General features: G+C 38.3%; 1 protein-coding gene across 1 annotated transcript in view; it reads right to left on the bottom strand.

Annotated features, from left to right (window-relative positions):
• npm1b (nucleophosmin 1b) overlaps positions 1-23,726 on the bottom strand; it is a 60,463-nt gene that overhangs the window by 22,653 nt on the left and 14,084 nt on the right. Inside the window, exon 8 of the mRNA XM_057850408.1 lies at positions 15,906-15,995. Within this exon, the coding sequence (XP_057706391.1) occupies positions 15,906-15,995 (90 nt within the window). The remainder of the gene's footprint in view (positions 1-15,905; positions 15,996-23,726) is intronic.

Here is a 23,726-nt window from a genome sequence, read left to right as displayed (position 1 = left end):
CTGTTTTTGTTAACTTTTATCTTGCAAATCATTGAAAAAAATACAATTTTGAATCAAAATCAGTTTTTGTATGTGTTATAGGAATAACTTGGCTAAAACTGTTTTCTTTGCATTTCAGTAGTTTAAGAAGTTTGAGCCCCCCCCCCCCCCCCCCCCCCCCAAAATTCTGGCTCCGTGGCGACCTTCATGTTAGGGAGTTCTGGCAAGAAATTGTAGCCACTTTCACCCCTGATGTTATTAGAAACACATATAATATTGCCATTGATTTAAAAATCATTAATATTTTGTACATGTTTTGACCTATGGAGGGCGCCATGTTTTGCGCAATGCACGTTGAGGCTGATGATGTGGTTGGACTGGGAGAATAGCTGTGCTAGCTAGCTAGCGAAGCTAGTATGACAACTGGCATGATTTTGTCAGATTCTGCTGCTGGTCAAAATGTTTTGTTACAGAGCTGTGGGATGAGTTCCAAATTTCATAACTGCATCCAATTCCTGCTCATCAGCAATGTGTTTAAACTAGGGCTGTCAAAATTATCGCGTTAACGGGCGTTAATTATTTTTTAAAATTAATCACGTTAAAATATTTGACGCAATTAACGCACTAGGCCCGCTCAGACAGATTTAAATGTCAGAACAGTGAAAGGCCAACTTGTTAATTGTGTTTTATGGAGTTTTTCCGCCCTCTGCTGGCGCTTGGGTGTGACTTGCATATGTTATGTGGCGTAATGTCGCCCTCTGCTGGCGATTCAGTGCAGCTGATTATTTGGGTTTCGGCGCGCTTTTCTGACTGATTATATGTCGACGCGAAGTCACACTAATAGACTGCTATTCAGACCAGCTAACGTCCGCATCCAGTATTCAGTGGCAGTTCTCATAGCCCCATCACACTGTTTGTGTCTAATACATGCATCGCTTGTGAGTTATATTCCTTCTTTGTTTATATTCATGAGCATTAGATAGTTATTGATGATGTGTATTTGAATTTGTTCACACATATGGTGAAATGAAGTTACATTGTTAGATGCTTGTGAGCTAATTGGCTAGGGCTACTGCTCAAATGGACACGTGTGTGTACATTTTGTTATTTTGTGATTTATGCAAGTTATTGACACATTGCCTTGTTATTTTCAGTTTTACAAAAATACAAGAAATGTGCTCTTGTCAAAAAGAGATGACTTCAGTAAAGCCCATGCAACTTTGCCACACCGTCTGATTTCTTTTTGGAACTTATGTTCGCTATCTGTCAATTTGTGTACTCACACACATTGAGGACAGAATAGGGCGACTAGTTTATTTTTTGATTGAAAATTTTACAAATTTTATTAAAACGAAAACATTAAGAGGCGTTTTGATGTAACATTTCTATAACTTGTACTAATATTCATCTTTTAAGAACTACAAGTATCTATGGATCACTTTAACAGAATGTTAATAATGTTAATGCCATCTTGTTGATTTATTGTTATAATAAACAAATACAGTCCTTATGTACCGTATGTTGAATGTATATATCCATCTTGTCTTATCTTTCCATTCCAACAATAATTTACAGAAAAATATGGCATATTTTATAGATGGTTTGAATTGCGATTAATTACGATTAATTAATTTCTAAGCTGTAATTAACTCGATTAAAAATTTTAATCGTTTGACAGCCCTAGTTTAAACAGATCCTAGGCGGCTTGCCAAGATATGTATATCCCTTCGTTGCTGGTTTCATCATTGCATTGTTTTTTTCGTTTGTCTGCCTCTCACCTTGGTTTTCCCTCGGGTTTTTTTCTTTTATTGATCCTGACTTACTGTCACAGACCCTGTTTGTGTCTCCATTTTCTTGACCATGTGTTTTTTTTTGTGTTCAATAAACCCTTTTACGCAATCCCTATGTTATTGTTGTCTGCTTGCTGTCTGAAGTGAGCCGCGTTTTCTAACTCCGTGGTCAAGCCAGCCTCACTTTCTTGACAGTAGCGTTTCCTGTTCAGATTTTACCGCACAGACAGACAACGCAGGTGGGTTGCGATTGCTTTATAAGGACCATCATGACAATAACGTCATGCGGAAGTATAGTCCTGTGGTCTACGTGCTCATATGTCGCATGGGAAACACGGGTTCGAATCCCGCTGGAGACCTTCATTTAATTGCTTTTGCAGCTCGTTTTGTGAAATATTGACAGTGCAGTCCTGCTCATCACTTATCCACTCGGGCAGAACCAACGACATGTTTATGTAGCTAACGAGTGACACTGTGGAAGTACGGCAGCACTGCGCAGTGACATCACCGCCACCATATACCTTTTAAGAACTGCAAGTCTTTGTGTCCGTGGTTCCCTTTAAGACTTTTAACCCTTTATAGAGCAAGAGACTATTTTTGGTCATTTAAGAGTTACATATATATATATATATACATCCATTGGTACCTCGACATACGATCGCTTTGACACACGATTTTTTTGACTTTTTTTTTTTTTTTTTTTTTTTTTTTTTTTACATTTTTTGGAGACTGCCATTTATACCACCTTCATTTATTTATGAATTTCTCAACTTCCCTGAAACACAGTACTCCTGAACCCTCTCTTCTTCTAAAGTCAGAGTGTATAAGCTGCAATACCGATTCAAAATTGTTCTGTAAGCTTCAGCGTCCACTAAAACCCTATCCTACTACCTACAATGGCTGTGCCACTAAAAACATAAAGCCGGACCCCAGTCCGTCTATAAGTGACCTCTATCAGAGACGCAAAGAAAAAAAGACTGCAGAATTTGTGGTCCAACAGGTGCGTCCAAAGTGTGTGTCTGAATGTGACACACACGAACGGCATACTGGATGTGAGTGGATGTTACACAAGCCAACAAGCTTGTCCCTGCATGCAACGGCCTCGTGGAATCCAAAGAAATTGCAGGGTTTCATCGATAGCCAGAGACATGTTTGAAAGAAGCAAACAGAGGCTCATAGACTACATGCACAACAAGCACAGTTGTCCTTGGGTTTCTGCTTTTATGGATCAGTGGTGGAGGAAGGCACTATTGAGACATTGATGCCTGAGTCGAGTCGAATTTGGATTACTCGACAATGTCATTGTAGGACAATTATTTCTTATGAAAACATTTCAAAGGACTCGAATAGAGACTCCACCCCCAGCCCCTCAAAATGAATAAAATTAGAACTCACCAGTACACTGAATGCATGTTTAGTGGGAGCTGGGGCGGGGCGATCTCGACCAAAGAATGTCAATATCAATAATAAATCAAATAAATATAGAAAAATATAATGGAAAAAACTTTATTCAAGAATCTATGCAATGTATGAAAAAGACTTAAAAATTGGCTTACAAATTAGGGTCTTTTTTGAGGTGTTCAAGATTAAAAACTAAACAAAGGAACTAAAATGCCCCTTCAGAAATAATAAAGACACCCTGGATTGTAAAATTTCTTTATTTTACGGGTAACATTATTAGTTCTTGCACTAACCCTATTTGTGTGCAAACTTTGGCTACTGGGTAGTAGTTGCGCTTCAAAGGGAAGCAAAGACGGTAACATAGTAGTAGAAGATAGTAGTAGATGTGCCAATAAAGCTTTGTTAACATAACTAGTTTTTTCGTAGCGTACAAAGAGAACATGCCCATGTCTATGAATGTTAATGAGGTATTTGTGTGTTTAAAGTTATCCCTCGCTACTTCGCGCCTTCAGTCCGTCGCGGATTTTTTTCAATTAAAAAATAAATAACAGTATTTTATAGAGATGTCCCGATCCAATCACGTACAGCCTCACTCACCTCTCCTTCCTGCTGCTTTTCTTGCTAACCAAGCAGCTGCTTGTTAAAGTTAACGATAAGTGACAGATTTGAAGATTTGATCTTGCCAGAGAAGATTGGGAGCACCTACATTGAAAGGCACCGAATGTATGAGCTCGTTAAATACTAGTGGTAGTGTGCTGTAGCGACTCATTGTGTGTGTAAGTGAGCAGCGTGAGCGGATTTGCGTGGACTCAGTCAATGATAATTTAATAAAGACAAGCATTTTGCTACGTTATTTTTATTTAAAAATAATTTGGTGCGACAGTAACATGTTTAAAACTTTTTTAATTTAAATCATACGTTGTCTTATTTGCATCTTTCCAATACTAAATCTGAATTAATACATTGAACACACCACAAAAAAAATGAAAATAAGCTCCGCCTCTACTTCGTGGCTTAAAAAAATTCGGTGGAACAGCAACATGTTTGAAACTTTTTTTTTTTAATTTAAATTATACATTGTCTTACATGTGTCTTTCCAGTGCAAAATCTGAATAAATACATTGAACACACCACACGTCCCTATTAACCGTGAAAAACGGGGGATCACTGTATATGTATTATTTTGTGACATAAACACTGCGCCACAATAGTAATTTTCGTTTGCACATGATTGCCGTTTTCAATTGTATCTAAGCATTAAGGTAAATGGTTTTCAGCAAAAAAGAAATGTGAATTATTTATTTAAATGCACAGTATGTGTAACTTTCTTTGGTCTGTCCACAATGGTATTTTATGACGACGAGTAACAAATGATTCTGAATAATGCCGTTAATCCTCTCTTGAATTGTATACAACTCAGAGCGTGTGTTTCAAATAGCTATTGGATTTTTCTTGAGAAGAAAACTCCCTGATTGGCTCTAATAGTGCTGTCTTGCTCGGTCCAAGACATTTTTCTGTCATTTTTAAAGCCAGAGCTGAGAGTGCAAACACCTGATTTCATTCTCGTCCTGCTTGACAGCACGTGGACTGTTTGGAGAAATATGCTGAATTTGATCAAAGTGTGCGGGATAGCGATCGGTACATAAAAGGGAGATGCGATGTCGAAAGGGTTCTCCTAAACATCTCAGTGTAAAATGATATAAAAACTGTCACGTCATTTGTCCAAGACAGCAATGTCTCTCTTTGAGGATTAGGGTAAGACATTCTGCATAGTTGAAAACATAACTAATTTTAGGAATATGACAAAAGATCATATTCTTACGATTAGTCCATGTTTAAAAAATATGGTCATCCGTCCCCTTTTTCGTGAGACCTGTATTTTACAGCTTACATCAAAAGGTCGAAATAAAAAGAAAAACTTGGCGCACGTGCACCCCACTGCAGACAAAGAACACATATGCTGCTGGCTGTTGGCCAGCCAAATCCACTACATTTATTATTTACAGGCAGCTCTCCGCATAAGCCAGCACCAAAGGCCAGCTGTGGACCTGAAACAGCTGATAAACATACAAGCTTTTTCATCTGGCCCAGACGCTGATTACAGATGCCACAAGACATGGAACTTAATCACAAGCACACTCTCATTTGACGCAATCTGTCGTCTTCAATCCAAAGCAAACACATGTTTTTGCAACACCTTTGCTCATCAAGTTTGCCCTGGGGGCTTTGGGGGGGGGGGGGGGGGGTGCTTGACGATGAGAGCTCTGCAAAGCCACAACGTCTTGAAGAGATCTGGCTCAACATGACCGAGCAACCACAATCACCGATAAGTAGTGTGTTAAGTCAACCCTGATTCTCTTAATCTAGCTGTGAGCATGTTCACATAGACTTCATCAACAAGAACCGCCCACAATCCTTCACAAACAGGAGGCAGTGTACCTGGTATTCAATAGATAAGGCCTATGCTAACCATTTAGGGATTTTGGTTTAATTTGTTCCAATTTTGAAACACATTCTCCCGGTGGAATTGTGAATTAAAATGGTTGGAAATTAATTTTCTTAATCATATCAAAATATAAAAAGAAACTGATGACCCTGGAGTTTTACTTTCAAATTTTCTTCCAGTAAATAATCTAACGAATCAAACATTCTGTGCACTTTTATCGCTGAAGCGTTTCCTTATCTATATCTATACTTACAGTATATATAAATTGAACTGTGTTTGTGGCTGTGTGTATGTTTGTTCACTACGGACTCCGAAATGGTTGGGTGGATTTTGACGAAATTTTACTCAATTGTACTTTATGTTTCTGGGAGTGTTCTTGGATGCATTTGATCTTTGTACACCTCCATTTAGAACTGAAAATTCTTTCAGAACAGCAAAAATTAGCATAGAAAATCTCTGATTGTGGAGGTAACAGCACCATCTTTTGGCAAAAGAAAAGTTGCAATGTCACAGTTGGCTTTTAATCTTTACGGTTTATTGTTTTTGTTTATTTATTATCATTGTGGCTTTGACTACACCAAAACAAGACGCTGGATTAAAAAAAACGTAATTTTCTTGAATATTACTAAACGATTCATTTCAACTGTATATTAATACTAGCGACTATTGTTTATTATGTGTTACACCCACAATGGTTCATGGGTCAACCCTGACTGAGGGTGGTTGCTGCAGTTGCTATATTCTGGTGTTTTCTGCTCAATAAAGGTGCTGTCTCTTGGGGCTGTGTGGTGTATGAGGCACAAGAGCAGCAAGTGTGAAACATAAAAAATGTCTCTCTCATTCTTCTCCACGTCGCTCGCCTCATTACTGTACACAGTGATGGAAAAGCGATTGCACATTAACCCCTTTTAATATTACTACATTGCAGCCAATGTTCCCTCTAATTTTTCATGTATCTAAGCAGGGACACAAGCTCCCTGAGCACATTGAGGACCATGGTGAGCAACATCAGATGTGTAAACTGTGGCCACACCCCAGTATCATGCCTGTTCAAAGCCTTGGATCATAGCAAGTTACATGGCTTATTAAAAGAATTGAATTACAGCAGCACATTTCATTATTTATCTTTTATTATAATCGATTTGGCCCACTTAAAATGAAAAACACATAAATCTAAAACATAAAACATTATGAACAACGACAATGGGAGTATAGTAGATCAAACTCCCACATTAAAACTGTTCAGACAATAAGGACACTCAAGATTCCTATTCTCCATGTCTCAGTAGCTACACTGCAAAAGCACACCTCCTTAAAACGAGTTAAATTCCCTTGTTTTCAGTGTAAATCTACTAGAAATAAGTGAAATTATCTGCCAGTGCTTCAAGTAAATTTCACTAACTTAGATTTCTTGAAATAACAAAAATAGCTAGCTGAAAATAAGATGAACAGACTTATTTTTTTGGGAAAAAAGCTTGTTTGTCAGAAATGTTCTTAATTCAAGAATAGATATGGTTTAAAACATTATTTGACAGCAGATTTTTCTCCATTGAGGAAAAAAATTTACCAACTTTAATATGTATGGACTTAATAAAAACAAATATTAATATTTAAAGTAAGTGGAATAATCTGACACATTAATCTGTTAACTAGTTTTTAACACTCAAAACAAGATGGAAAAAAAGTATTTGACTAGATTTAAGAACAAATATCTTATTAAGATGTTTTAAATTTGCAGTGTATACAGGACAGTTTAAAAAAGGGGAGAAAAAAAAATCCCACTTAGTTTCACCACTTGTTCTTCTATTTGCAGTTCTTGCATATACTGTAATCAGACAGCCATTCCATCTTAAAACAACCGCATTTTTTTACTTTGGCTTGATGAGTGTAATATTGCTGACCGTTCCTTTTGCCATGATAACGGGTTAGCATGCACACACTTGTCAATGCTATCTATGATTGGCAGCGCAGCGTAAATGAAGTGAAATGTATCCTATTGTTGGCTAGATACCTGTTGTTTTTTGAGTTACATTGCAAAATGGTAGAGAATAGTGTTGTATCGGTCGTGACCGATTCGTTATTTTTTAACTAATTGTTTGGGTGGACGAGACCGAACGAATCACCTTCTGCACTGATTCATTCTATGAAGTTGGGACTTGTTAGCTGCGTGGGAGGGTGTTGAGCAAGCGGCAACGTCTTCTGACATCGCACACGACCAATCAGACGCCAGCCTCATCGCAGGCAGGGGGGGGAGCGGAAACAGAATCAGGGTGTCTGTCACTCACTTCCACGTGTGGCCAATAAGCAGCCAGTGTGTACGCAAGGGGGCAAGACTGAGTTATGTCACTTCCCGTTCACTTACTCGGTCCTCTCCTCTGGCTCCTGACTGAGGTTGTTGCTAACTTGATTTTCTAGTCATGCGGTGAACGAGTCAAAAAATGAAAGGAGATGACTTTGTCACATATTTGTTAATCCGGAGCCTATCATATGCTGCTCAAACAGACAAAAACACCACACAAACCTAGCGAGCATGGTTTAGTGTACTACTTTTCTCAACAGACTCGGGACTACATATGATGACATACTATCAAATTTACAGTAGTTTAAAACACTTTCGCGGGTAGCTACGAGGCTAGCAAAAGCAGAGCTGCGGTCGCGTGACGGCAGTGCGGGGGGGAGAGAACTGTCATTGTATGGAGGCTTCATGGCAGCGATATTTACCTCATATGTGCACAGAATAAAAGAATATTTAGTATGATCACCATAATACTGATTTGCAATGAAACTGAATACACATGTCAATTTTTCCCGAGTGTTTTATTTTTTTTTTCGTGTCAGAGTGTGTCGGTGTTGGTTGGTTTGACAAATTTTGTCCATCCATCCATCATGTGCTACTCAAGCGCCCAAAAACAACGCACGCGGGAACGGGAGATGTCGCAGTATGTCTACATTTATCTTAACAGACTAATGAGAGTAGAAAGGCGACATCGTAAAGAGCAAACAATTATTTCTCGTCAGCATTTGACGATCTGAGATGAGGGGACGACTGGGGAGCTGATCGGATTATTTTATTTATTAATACCAGTGATTTGCAATGAAACTGTCTAATATCAAAATGTAGTACTGTTTTCATTTCAGAGCAACACATTTGACTACTAGCTATTTACACTTCAGTTTTAACAATAATTACCAAAAATAATAGTGATGAGCATAAAAACAAAACCACAACAGAGCGTGAGGTCAATATGATGTGTTGGTCGTTCCATATTTAGAAATTAAACTTTCGATTTATTTTTATTTTCGTGACAGCAAGCATGCCGCGTTGGCTGGTAGCAGCAGCATTGTATGTGATCAAGATCATGCTAAAGAAAGTCCGTGCGACCCCGACCTCAAACCCCCACTCCCCCCACAAAAGGAAAATATTTAACCGTGTCCTAAATCGGAATGCAAGCACAAGCCATGACTTTGATCCCATAGAATTACGACAGACGACGCGGAAGTTCTCCCTCGCTTTTGCAGCAGTGGGAAGGAGACGAGGCTGGGAAAGCAGAATGATATCGTCTGTCACTCATTTCTGAAACTACGACGAGCGGTCAATGGGGAGCCTGTGTGCAAGAGAGGGAGGGACCAAGCAATGTCACTTCCCATTCAGTTACACTGCGAAGCGGTCTTTGGTGATTCGTTCGGCAACGTCACGTTCCGTTCACTAACCGAATGATTCATTTGAGCGGGGAGGGGGATGAGGGGGGCGAACAATTCGTTGAACGATTGTTTGAATGAGTCTTTTTACCGAACGAACTGGAATGGATTCGTTTCCTCAAGTGAACGACAGATCCTGTCACTAGTAGAGAAAACAATTTTGTTAGTCTAATTAACGACATTATATCAGTTCTAAAATTAGATATTAATACTGTAGGACTTGCAAAGATTGGCAACGGAATGTTATTTCAGTAAATCAGCACAGGAGTCAACCTCACTTTTCACCACCAATGGGAGCGTCGCATTGGTGCTTTGAACGCACCAATAGGAGCGTCGCGTTGTGGTATCGAACGCACCAATAGGAGTGTCGCGCTGACACATCACTGCGGCGCTGACAGTGACACTACAATAAGTTTCTGTTGAATTTTATTTTGTGCGCTGCATAGATTGCCTCGTGCGCTGAGTATGCGCAAGCATTGCGCCATTGCGCACGCGCGCAGCTTAGAGGGAGCACTGGTTACAGCTGCATCTCTATGGAAAGTATGTTTTATCTTTCATTCGGTTGTATTGCATTCACATTACACAAACCCGAGCAATGTAGGGCCATACTGCTAGTTTTGAATAACAGTCACAAAAATGTACCGTATGGTCAATTACGTTATTAAAGTTGTTCGATTAATCATTGCGTTCCTAAATCAGTATGAAAAAGCCAGTGGTAGCAAAGTAGGACTATCAAGTGATACATGGCTCAAGTTGGTATAGACAACATGGATGAAAATCTTCAAAAGGACATGCACAAACAGGTAAGCGATCTTATCATATGCCCATATACCAGGCTCCCACTTAACAGTCAGGATGTGGTGCTTTATTACCTTAAGATCTAAAATGTAAATATCAAACTAAAGAATTTTAGAGGTCTCAGAAAGTAGTTACATAGAAATGTTGCTTGATAGTGCAGGCGCCAACTCGTCTTTTTGTCATAATGATGTCATGTAATGTTTCTGGATATGAGGGGTGATATGTCACTCAATGGGTTGGTCTTTTTGAAAGTTCTCATGCGCATTAGTTCCAATGTGACGAGTCATACCCACATAAAAAAATATCCTTACACTTAATGCTATCCAGATAGGCACCTGTTTTAACACATGTCAATCAGCTGCTAAAAACAATGACTCATCCTCTGGGATAAGTCTGAGCAAAGTGGTTAACAACTTTACAACTCTGACGTCTGCTTTAAGGCATAACTTCTCCAAACTCATCAATCTAAAGAAAACCAGCTGGAAGATAAATGGACTTCGGATCGGCGTGACTTTGTTGATTCTCATGACAAGCCCAGTTACGCAAGAAGGTGCAGCGACACGCTGCGCCGCGAGAGGTGAGAACTGCAGTACTGGCAGCAGATCTGACAAGGCAATCTAATGACCAGTCACCTGCATTTAGGAGAGAAAAAACAGACATCCACGCCCTCTTCCTCGCTGCTCGGGGGCATCTGGAAGCGCAAGCTGCACCAGACATCAAACACGGGTAATGAGAGCAATTGGGAGAAGGTGTGTCCAGGAAGCGAGGGGTGTAAAGAGGTTGTCAAGAGGGAACAGTTGTTGGGTACAAGAGAGGAGACGGAAACAGGCGAAGCTACACGGGCCGCAAATTCAAACTGGTCAGACGGTTTCGGAAGCTTGTCAGGCAATCTCCTAAGATTTCAAGAAGAATGTTTTAAAATGTTTGAATTATTCCAGACAGGAATTATAAATCGCAGGAGACAATGAAAGTACCCTCATGCCTGAGTGAGAAAATTTTATGATGTGAAGCTGAGCTAAAGAAGTGCCTTAAGAGAGACACACATTGTTTTTTAAGGTGTGTTTTTTTACCCATCTGTCTGGTATACATAGTGAAATCTAAAACCATTTGGATAACCAACTCCAATACAAGGTCATCTTTGAAGGAGTTGTCAAAAACACCCTAAAACCGGGAGTGCACCAATCACAATTTTCTGGCCGATCAATAATTTTTGAAAAGTTTGACATTTGCTGATTTTGTTTTTCATGAACCTTTAATATTCCAATCAATCCTGGTTTATTGGGAAACACTGAACATAACATTTGAAACAAGACAGTTTTCTAAACTGCCTATGCAGTAGTTCTCTAAAAAAGATAAAAACTCAAAAACATTTCTCTCCAAACTAGTAAATTAGAATTTACTTCACCAAAAATTAAAATGATGCAGGATTTTGCTCCGTATGGGGCCTTTTTTTTGAAAAACTAAAAAATCCAATATTTTCAAAGTCAAAGCCGCTAGCAACCTTAAACCAAAAAAGGCACCTCCCTTAGGCATATACAGTATGAGTCCACATGAGCAGCGGCATCAAAAAATCCAAAGTCGTTTCCAAATAAAATCCCGATTAATTATTTTCTATATAAGTATAACAAAACTTAAAATGGCTATAAAATTCTCAGATTTTACGCTAAATGCACAAAAATCACCAAATGCAGAGATAATCACCTATATTTTCAGGCTCAATAGCAATATTTAAGATATTACATAAGTTTTTGCCCGAATTAGCGACTAATTTTTTTTTGTAATTTAGTGCAATTTTAACATAAGTTCTCACATTTCAGTAAATCACTCATTTTTCTCATCAGAAACTTAATACTTGAGGAAAGCACGCAGAATCATCTTAATTTTACTCAACAAAAGCGAAATTTGCATTTTTCTATATACAATCCCAATTTATTTAGGTTGAATTCCGCTACTGTGAAGAGATACAAAATCCAACATTGCAGCCTTCACAAAACAAAGCACTTTTTAATTTGAAAATTCTTATAACTAAATGCTTAAATCACGAAATTTCTATAGATATAAACGTAAACAGTCTAGATTCTTGGTTAAAAGCAAAAAACGGGCAGTTTTCATTCATTTTACGTAAATATTTATAGCAAAAATCCAACATGGTGGCTGTCACAAAACAAAGAGCTTTTTAAATTGAAAATTCCTGTAACGCTTAAATCGCGGAATTTGCATTTTTCTATATACAATGGCAACTTATTTAGGTTGAATTCTGATTTCACTATTGCGTCAGCACGTCTTGCCAGCTATCTGGCCCTCGTCGCATTTAGATTGAAATGTTACAAAAAATGAAATACGTAAAAAACGAATTTTTTTGTATGGACGCAGACATGCCAAAATTACTAGCTTTTTGCCAAAAAACAGGCAGTTGGCCGAAAATTACCTGATTATTTGAATGTAAAGTTACGCTATTGTGTTTGGATACAAAACCCAACATGGCAGCCATCACAACACAAAGAGCTTAAAGTTTAAACTTCTTGTAAATAAATGCTTAAATCCCGGAATTTCCATAGATATTAACGTAAAACTGTCTAGATTCGTGGTTAAAAGCAAAAAAAAAAAAAAAAAAAAAAAAAAGGGACAATTATCATTCATTTTACGTAAATATTTCCAGCTAAAGTTACGCTAATTTTTTCAATTTGTTTCATTTTTTTCACAATGTTTCAAAGTACATGCATGGTGCTATTTTATATAATAATTACCTTGAATCCTGGACCAAAACACTCAAGACACACCTGCCTGCTTGTATACACAAAAACGTTTGTCCCGTTTACACCAAAATTCAGCGTTAGAATGTAGCATGTGTTTGAGTTTATCGCAGTAAAAGCTGCCAGGACGCTTTGCCTGGCCACGGCTTCCTTGGCGCAATGTCTGTAGAAGCTATTTCGTCAACTGATAGTGAAGTCTATTCCTGCATGCTTGAATTAATGAACATAAATGTTCATGACAAAATGCTAACGGGCTAATGTGGTTATCAGGCTCTAGACATGATCGGCAGACAAGATATTTTTTAGGGATCGTCCAATTATCGATCCCCCCAATTTTTTTTTTTTTCTCCCGAACAAACATGTTTGCCAGCGTTTGTGAGCACTTTCCTCCAGCAAACGTGCTAACGTTCTTTCCCAAATCTTTGACACCAAAATTTCTGTCAGTTCTTAGTAGAGTAGGACTGTAAAAAAGATTACATGGCAATCGCAGGTCGCAGCATACATACAGTGCCCTCCATAATTATTGGCTCCCCTGGTTAAGATGTGTTTTTTAGCTTCTAATATTTTTTTTAATTCAAAAAATATGGGACCTTAAATGGAAAAAAAGAGAAAAATCCAACCTTCAGTACAAGTGCATTTATTCGGGGGGGGGGGGGGGGGGGGGGGGGGGGAATCACACATAAAGAAATAATTATTTGACATCAAACACTGTGTGTCACAATTATTAGCACCCCTGGTGTTAATACTTTGTACAACCCCCTTTTGCCAACAAAACAAGGTCTGGGGACTGAGATGACCATGGGAGGAGCTTGATTGGTCTCATCTTACCAAAGCACACAGTCCCAGGCTTCAACTGGGACTGTGTGCTTGGTCAGATGAGACCAAGATTGAGCTTTTTGGAACCAAACCCTCTAAGTGGGTCTGGCGTGCCACAAAAGATGCGCATGCTGAAAAGCACCTCATACCCACTGTGAAGTATGGGGGTGGGTCAGTGATGCTGTGGGGCTGTTTCGCTTCCAAAGGCCCTGGGAACCTTGTTAGGGTGCATGGTATCATGAATGCTTTGAAATACCAGGACATTTTAAATCAAAATCTGTTGCCCTCTGCCCGAAAGCTGAAAATTGGTCGTCACTGGGTCTTTCAGCAAGACAATGACCCAAAACATATGGCCAAATCTACACAGAAATGGTTCACCTGACACAAAATCAAGCTCCTCCCATGGTCATCTCAGTCCCCAGACCTTGTTTTGTTGGCAAAAGGGGGTTGTACAAAGTACCATAATTTTCGCACTATAAGGCGCACCTGACTATAAGCCGCCACCCACCAAATTTGACACGAAAATAACATTTGTTCATAGATAAGCCGCACCGGACTATAAGCCGCAGCTGTCCTCACTGTATTATGGGATATTTACACCAAAAGAACCACCATGAAGCTTTGAACCAATTGGATGTAAACCTTCATTGCTTCAAGAAGCTTAATTTGGTCATTATTGTTCCCTTAGGGAAGACAGTCAACCTCTGCTGCCATCTGCTGTCAACACTGATGTTGTCCATCATGCCTCCTAGCATGCATTGCAGCACTACAGATGCAAATAACAATCAAAAGTCATGTTCTGTGCTAATTATTCCTTCAGTTACTGTTCCAATTGTTTCATTGATTCCTCGTTGTGGTATTTGGCACCACACTGTCATTAGACAATCATAATTATGACATGACACTGTCATGAGCATCAATGAATGCTCAAATTAGCTCACTTTTGAATGGATGTAAAATAACCGAGCTGGACATAAAATGAGTAAGGCCCATGGTAGTGTCATGTCACAATGATGACGGTCTTATGATGTCGCTGTCAAATAAAGTGTTACCTATTAACCCCCCCAAAAAAATCAACAAATAAGCCGCATTGAACTATAAGCCGCAGGATTCAAAGTGAAGGAAAAAAGTAGCGGCTTATAGTCCGAAAATTACGGTATTAACACCAGGGGTGCTAATAATTGTGACACACATTATTTGATGTCAAATAATTATTTCTTTATGTGGGATTTTTTCCCCACTGAATAAATACACTTGTATTGAAGGTTGGATTTTTCTCTTTTTTTCCATTAAGGTCTCATATTATTTGAATAAAAAAAAAATATTAGAAGCTAAAAAACACATCTTAACCAGGGGTGCCAATAATTATGGAGGGCACTGTAGGTGGTGGTAGAAAGAAGACCAAAAGAATCACGTACTCGTTAAAATACTAATATAAAAGCAGGATTTTTTTAAAGGCCTGAATAATTTCCCAGACAGAAAAGCACAAAAAACAAAAACCTCTCACCAATTTTTCTGGTACACGTCATCCAAATTCGATAGTAATTGGACAAACTCGCTAACGCCAAATTGATAAAAATCCTATTTCTGGGGTAAAGTTCCTGTGGTGAAAAAGCCCCAATTTTCTCACTTTGGGAGTTGTGTTCTTAGCGTTACACACAAATCACAGAGGTCAGATAAGCAGCAATTGGCCGGGGTATATTGTCTTTGTGGTGGAACCGCCTTATCTTTGTTCCTGTCAAAACCATTTGATCAAATACTATGCGAAATGTGTGGAGAAGCCGGCCAATTTGTATTCCCCTGGTGTTGCATGTAGCCGTGCGGGCTGGCGGGAAGCATCAAAAGGTGGCTGCAACCCAAGACGGCAGGGTCGGGACACAGGGTCACGGGTTTAAACCTTGCCCCAGGAAACCATTTTAGAGGTCAGGTGTGTTTGCTTAAGAGAGACGCAGAGTTCAATATTTGGGCTTTGAGAGGAGGCTGTTCAAGACATTCCACCAAAGAAATTTACTATCAGGTAGAGCTAATTACAATGTGGTTATCACATTCCAGAGCACAAGGAAGGCAAGGCTAATTTTAGTCAAGTCTTTTTGGACTCAATTGAAGTCAATAACAGCAATCTGACACAGAGCTGACAAAGTAGATTTTCTGTTTTCTGTCAAAGCTGTAACACAATAATACTGTACGTAATTGGCAAATCTCAAAATAAAATGCTTAACGTACCTTGATCTGTGGTTTAACCCCCGATCCTGACGCTTTCGGTGCAGGGCCATTTTGTTTCAGCTTGCTGGCCTTCTTCGACATTTCTGGGCCCTAGTAAAGAAGAGCAGTACATTTGTACTCATAATAACTCAACAGGAATAAGAATATGACTGACAGGGAATGACCGCTGAGAACGTTGTAAATCAACTGTGTACATTAAAATGACCCAAAACACATCAAGCAGATCTCATATTGAATTGAGAAGCATTCTAAAGAAGTGAAAAAAACAACATTAATTCATCCAATTTTCTTTGAATGAGAACCTCAGTTGCCTCCCTAAATGCCAGAGGCCTTCCAATTAGGTTTCTATTGATAGAATTCACCTGCGTGATTATCTAATAACCCACATTTCCCGAAGACCAACCCTTTCCTCGCCTCGAAGCGGGTTGCAAGTGTAATTGCCCGTGTTGACATAACGACTACAAGACCATTACGCGTGTCATTTCCCGAAGCGATACCTCTGGAAAGCTCAAGTGACGACGTTTACGAGACGTTTTGAACATGACGGGATGAGAACCGCACAAGACGCGTCTGTCATGACAACAGACTTGTCATGTCTGAATATTGACGAAGGAACAATGCATGCGGTGTACGAGGTGCGGTACAGTGAATAAGGTTGTAAGAACAGTCGGAAGACACAGCTAAAATAATAATGGCAGAATGTTTATAATGCTTGCCCTGGCACTACATGTTTGGGATTGCTGCTAACTATCAATGCATTGTTATCTGGAACTCTTTATTTAAAAACCTATTGGCTACCATTAATGGTGAAAGACATCCATTCAAAGACTCCACTATCAGTTGACAAGACAGCTTCTACAGACATTGCGCCACGCCTTCCAGTAGGGGGCCAACCCAGGCAGAACGTTGAGTTGGCTTTCACTGTGATAAACTCAAACACAACCTGCATTCTAACGCAGAATTTAGGTGGAAACAGGACGAAAGTTTTACTGCATACAATCACAGAAGAGTGTCTCAAGAGTGATTTGGTTGAGGATTCAAGGTAATTAAGATACTAAACTTGAATCTAGACTGTATTACCTTCATATCTATAGAAATTCCGCGAATTAAGCATTTATTTACAAGATTTTTTAACTTAAAAAGCTTTTTGTTTCGTGACGGCCGCCATGTTGGATTCCACAATACCGTAACTTTGGCTTGAAATATTTACGTAAAATGAACTATAACTGCCCATTTCTTTGCTTTTAACCAAGAATCTAGACTGTTTTACGTTCATATCTATAGAAATTGCGCAATATAAGCATTTATTTACAAGAATTTTAACCTTTAAAAGCTCTTTTTTGTAACGGTGGCAATGTTGGATTTTGTAAAAAAAATTAAGTTGCTATTTCTGGCAAAAACTTGTATATGTTAAATATTGCTATTGATCCTGAAAATAATCTAATTTAATCTAATATTAATATATAATATAATATATTAATCATAATAATTAATTATTAATTAATATTAACTAATTATAATATAATAATCTAATAATTATCTCTGTATTTGGTGATGTTGATGCATCTAGCATATAGCATAAAATTTGAGAATTTTATAGCCATTTTAAGTTTTCTTATACTTATATAAAAAAATAATCAGGATTTCATTATGGATAGACATTGCATTTTTTGATGCTGCCACTCATGAAGACTCATACATGCCTAAAGGAGGTGCCTGTTTGGGTTTTACATTGCTAGTGGCTTTGGTTTTGAAAATATTTGAAATTTAAGTTTTTTAAAATAGTTTAGTCTATTTATTAATTTTCCCTTCAGGCATGACAAATATACAGCATTTATATGTGTTTACAATTAATTCAACCCGAAAAGAAAAGGGCTGACGGGAGAAACCGAAGTTTATTGAAACCCGTCCCCAGTATACCATATAGGACGCAGAAAATATCGAATATCCATTTTTGACATTCAGATTTCGTAATAGGCCCCCTACGGATCAGCTCTGATCGAACTGATAGTGAAGTCTATGATCCATTTCATTTGAACTCAGTTCAAATTGATTGGATATCTCTCCATCAATGGTAGCCAATGAGTTAATATATTGTTGCGTAAATGCACTGGTCTTTTTAAACTTGACGTACTTCCTTTTATACCCCATTTCGATCTTATTCTCAGAGTCACCTTGGAACTAAGAACTTTTCGTAGAGCTTATGTTTGGATGACAGGAGTTTATAAACAAACAACAAAAAAATAAACCCAAACTAAGCAATACTCAACTTGATGCTCTTTCGTTGACTTACAGAGGCACCTGACCTTTAAAGGAAAAGACAACACCTTTATCACGTCCATTCTAGCAGAAAAAAAATCTTGTTTAACCCAATTAACACCGGACATGTCGGCGGCGACACATTTACGCATTTCATATTTGAAGCCTCGTCACGCTGTAATTATGTTAAAAGGGGAGTTAATGTCATTTGAGTTTTATAGCCCTCATAAATAAACTTAAAAAATAAAAATAATTTTTAAAAAAATAATTAAAAAAAAAAAAACGTTGCATGGACCATGTGTTTATGTCAATATTTCCATCATTTATTGTCCTTTTTCAAAACCGAAAGCACCATGAAAAACTACGCATCCCAGGAGCCAGTGAGGTCATGAAAGACGGACGTAGTGTGAGCATTTTTAATAACTGAGGCCAGGTAGCGAGCGACGGCCGATGGTTGGCTTTGAAACGTGCGGAATAAATCAAAAACTAAATTTAGTGAAAAATAATAAACGGCGGAAGAGTGGGCTGTGTGACGTAGCCCTGTGTCCTGTTCAAGGGGAAACTGCCTAAATATGCCTGCCTGAAAAATTTAACTGGTTTTTGTTATATTTCACTATCAATCTTTTCAATTTGTATATAGATGTGTGTGTTCGAGAAACGTGATTGTATGTCTATACTTTTGATTAGGTGATGGGTGCAATACCTAACCTCCCAATGAGATATCCTCCAAACCATTTTTGTGTTTGATGATATATTTATGCACTATTTTACACTGTTGGCCTACTGTATATAACCTGTTTTGACCATCGTATGTAGAAAAAAGAAAAACGGCAATGACCATACCTGCTGTTTCCATTGAATTATCAAATATAAAGCTATTCACTCTCATTTTTTTTCTGTTGAATGATCATCCTAACAAGTTGAATAAATTATATCAAGCTTCAAAATGTTTCGTATAGCATGTTTGTTTGTCAATGCGACATCAATATTACAAATTTTGACAAAAAATTTTTTTTTTTTAAATTATACTTTATTATATTTATTTATATTTTTATATTTTGTCTTTTTGGGTCCAATATGTTGATTGTAATTGGTCAGTGAAGAAAACAACATTTGGGACATGAAGGTTATGGTGTGCTGAAAAAAGGGACCCAACCAGGCCATTGTGAACAATTTTTTCTTTGAAATATAAAGGCAACATCAAAGGTGTGCAAATACGGACAAAATAGGCTCACGTATAAAAATAAAATAAATAAATTGAAAAAACAAAGAATTTATTTGTTCTGATAAGTAGTAATGAAGAAAGTCAGTATTTCTAGGAATTGGCTATGTACACACTCTTCCAACCTCTGGGTGCCTCACGATACGGTACGATTTGCAAAACAAGGCTCACGATAACGCTGATCTGACACAATGGCGACGAAACAATTATCAATACGTGGGTCAGGAAATCATTCTAGGGTATTCTACAAAACAACTAATAAAAGAAAAACAAGTTATTTTCATTTTTCTGAGTTGAATAGGAATTTTATCACTAGTGGACGTCCAATCCATGTCATCCCTCTTGCTTCAAATGGATTGGATGTCTATGGTAGTCAGTGGAAGCCAATACCAGGCAATTGGTTAATTTTTCAGGCATTTCACGTCATTTACTGTTGATTTTTGGTCACTTCCTTCTCCTTTTGGGGCATTTATGGGTCACCTCCTGTTGATTATGGGGCATTTACGGGTCACTTCCTGTTGATTTTGGGTTACTGGAAAGAAAGTGCCTCTAGAACAATGGTTCTTAACCTTGATTCGGTGTGTAAGTCTAAGGGGAAGGTAAAGAAACGCAGAGCCCTGTTTTTGTACGCTGGTAAAATCTAGGCAACGTGGCTTTTTAGACCAGGTTTTGAACTGGTTTGCTCCCAATTTACAGGCTTAATCCATTTCTTTTAACTGCTAGTCCTCGATCTGATGGGAGGAGGAACTGGTTTGGTCAGTGAAAGATTGACTCGCACTTGGTATGACAGAATATAACAGACCAATGGGTAACGTGGTCTCAAATTTGACCTGTTTATAAAATATGCTGTCAAAATGAGAAGACTTTTGAATGGGAATTTGCTAAATTATCTTTCTAGCTTAAAAACTGTATATTCATTTTGAATTTGGAAAAAAATTGCTTTATGATCCAATTCCGAAGGGTTCGGTGAGTCCACATGTGAAACTTATGGGGTCTGGTACTTTTGGCAAGGTTAAGAACTACTGCTCTCGAATGTCTCAAAATTAATTGGAAGTGACTCAAAATCATCAAGAAGTAACCTGTTAATGGCTTCAAATGAACAAGCAGTGACCTGTGCCCACTAAAGACTGGCTTTGAATGCTCTGGTTTCATTGCCATTGACGACACTAGACGTCCAATCCAGTCAAAGTAAAATTGATTGTCTGATTGATAAAATTGTCTAGCGCCTTCAATGGCAACCAGTGGGCTAACGTAGACACTATTCTAATGAAAGATTTGGTAGCAACCTGTTGGTTCCTTTTTATTTTTGAATAGTGACACCTTTTTAAAACGATAAATCGATTCTTGGTGGGAGCCTATCTATAACATTATGGGCTACAAAGTATCACGATATGTCCCCTTTTCGATATATTGTCACACCCCTAGTTGTCACTATTTTGAAATCATACAAAAAATTCTATTTTTTAAAGAATGATTATTGTCATTATTTTATAATTATGTATTTTAATTCACTTAAGTTCTTGATTTAGCATTTACTTGAGAGCAAAATCAAGTGAAAGATCTTTAAATCTATAATAAAAAATAAAAAAAACATTTGGCATTAACAGGTTAATTTTTCTCCATTATCTGAGGTCAAAGAACTTTGCAATTTGAGAAAAAATACGGACTTTCCCTTTAAAGATTAACAAAGAACTGTAATTCGAAACTAAATATAAAATACAACGGTAAAAATTAAATAAGAATATTCAAATATTTGTGTTCAAGGAAAGAACAAAAACAGAATGAAAACCAGATTTAACGGGTACATTTGAGCCGCATATAACATTACACACCAAGATGGGCGCAAATTCATGACTCATTTGATTGTAGATAGATTTATTAACACATCCTTATAAAATAGAGTGGAGACGTATAACACCATGTACAGAACTTGTGGCATTTAATTAAAGGATCCATTACTCTGCAAACTTCAGAGACGTCTCTTTTAGCAAACAATCTCATGCACTGACTGAACACGTTTCTCCAACTTTAGGAAAGCACGTGTTCGCTAATCAAGTTCTGGGGAAGAGAGAAAAAACAGCTGTTAAGCACATTAGGAAATAAAGTAAACTAACAATAGAAAAAAGAAGGAAAAAAAAGCATATTCGATAACATAATAAGAAGTGAGTCATGAATTCTGGCCCATCTTGTATATCAAACTGAAGACCTCTCATTTGCTAAAAATCACCACCAAAAACCGTGCAAATCCCTCAGAGGCTCTTCAAAGAACATTTCACAATGTTTATTATTTATTTTATATTTATGCTTACATATTAAGTGCCATTTCCCGGGATGAATACGGCCTTTATTTGGAGGACACCATATATCCTGCATCCGAACATCCATATGCAGTTTTATCCGTGAAGAACAGTATTGGAACGCTTCATTTGTTAATGACTTCCATGTAGCACTATGAGCGTGTGGAGTGTAAAAACGTGGGCTCAGGTCAGAGAGAAGGGAGGAAAAGACAACAGATCAAATCAACAGGTGACAGACGCGCTTAGTTGTCATCTGACCCCGAGGCGAGGATCGGCGCTCATGTCGCAGGTATGCGCATCTGTCCCGCTTTGATCTCTCACCTTGGCACAGTTTCTCACTCGACCCGCGTGTTTTTGTCAAAGGAAAAAAAAAAAAAAATCACACACTGAAATTAGGCTGATACAGATACACGCGTACTTGAAAGTGATTGTGGAGACACGCAAAACCTGTTCAAAGGCGAGGGGCCAGGTGCGGGGCTAAAATGGCACGAGAGACAATAAAGAAATAAATAAACAAGAGTAATCATATTAACAATGGGATGACAGAGGGATGAAGATATGCAGGCTTGCCAAAAGAAAAAAAAGTTGTGCATGTGTGCAAAGTCAACAAACACGTGTTAAGATAACACAAAAATTACCAGTGGAACCTCCAAAGTGCAACAATTTCAAAACGAACAGTTTAGAAAATAGGTACAGGTGTGAAATTTCATTCATAGATGCATTTCCACTCAGACATAACCTAAAAAAATCCAGAATTGACATAAATTAAAAAAAAAAAAAAAAAAACATACAATTTTTAATTTCCTGGGGTTCAGAAGTATTTGTACACCTCAGAATCAGCAATAATTATGACACTAAAAGAGTTGTCTACCTTTAAAAAAAAAAAAAGTCCACCTTTAACCCATGAGTAACCACCCACCTACCACCAGTTTGAGCTCAATATTATCACCTGTGCACCCCAGTCAGTCAGTCATAATCCGACTGCTACCAAGAGCAAGACCAAATAGCTTTTGAAAGACACCACAGAAAAAATTGTTGAGCTCCACAAAGCTGAAAAAGCTATGGGACAATTGGAAAGCAGCTTGGTGAGAATAAATCAACAGTTGCAGCAACTGTTAGAAAATGGAAAAGGCTAAACATCACTGATAATCTACCTTGGACTGGGGCTCCATGTAAAATCTCTCCTCGTGGGGCATCACTCATGATGAAAAAAGTGAGGGCTCTGCCTAGAACTACACGGCAGGAGTTGGTCAATGACCTGAAAAGAGCTGGATGCACAGCTTCAAAGGCAACTGTCAGTACAACATTACGGTGCAATGGTTTAAAATCCTGCATCGCTCAGAAGGTTGCCCTGTTGAAGCCAGTACATTTAAAGGCCTGTCTGAAGTTTGCCAGGGACCATCTGAATGATGCAGAGGGGTCATGGGAGAAAGTCATGAGGTCAGATGATACCAAAGTAGAACTTTTTGGTGCAAACTTTACTCGTCGTGTGTGGAGAGAAAAAAAAGGATGAGTACAATCCCATGAACACCAACCCCACTGTGAAGTATAGGGGTGGAAACCTCATGCTTTTCGTAAAGAGGACAGGACGACTGTACTTTATAAAGCAGACGATGAATAGTGAAATGTATCGTCAGATGTTGAGCCACAACCTCCTTTCCTCACTCAGAGACTTGAAGATAAGTCGTGGCTGGATGTTCCAACGTGACAATGATCCACAGCACAGAGCCAAGCTGACCATGGAGTGGCTGCGCAAAAAGCATATCAAGGTTCTGGAGTGGCCTAGCCAGTTTTCAGACCTCAATCCAATAGAAAATGTTTGGCTGGAGCTGAAACGTCTTGTTTCTCAACGACAGCCCCGAAACTTGACAGATCTAGAGAATAATTGTGTGGAGGAATAGGCCAAAATCCCCGTTTCCATATGTGAAAACCCAGTGAAGAACTAGTGAAATCGTCTGACCTCTGCAAACAAAGGCTTCTGCACTAAATATTAGCACTGATTTTCTCAGGGGTACAAATACTTATGATTCCCAGTAAATTACA

This window comes from Corythoichthys intestinalis, chromosome 11 (assembly GCF_030265065.1).
Source record: "Corythoichthys intestinalis isolate RoL2023-P3 chromosome 11, ASM3026506v1, whole genome shotgun sequence".
NCBI lineage: Eukaryota > Metazoa > Chordata > Actinopteri > Syngnathiformes > Syngnathidae > Corythoichthys > Corythoichthys intestinalis.
Note: the sequence above shows the minus strand (reverse complement) of the source record. Positions and strands in the feature narration are given on the sequence as shown.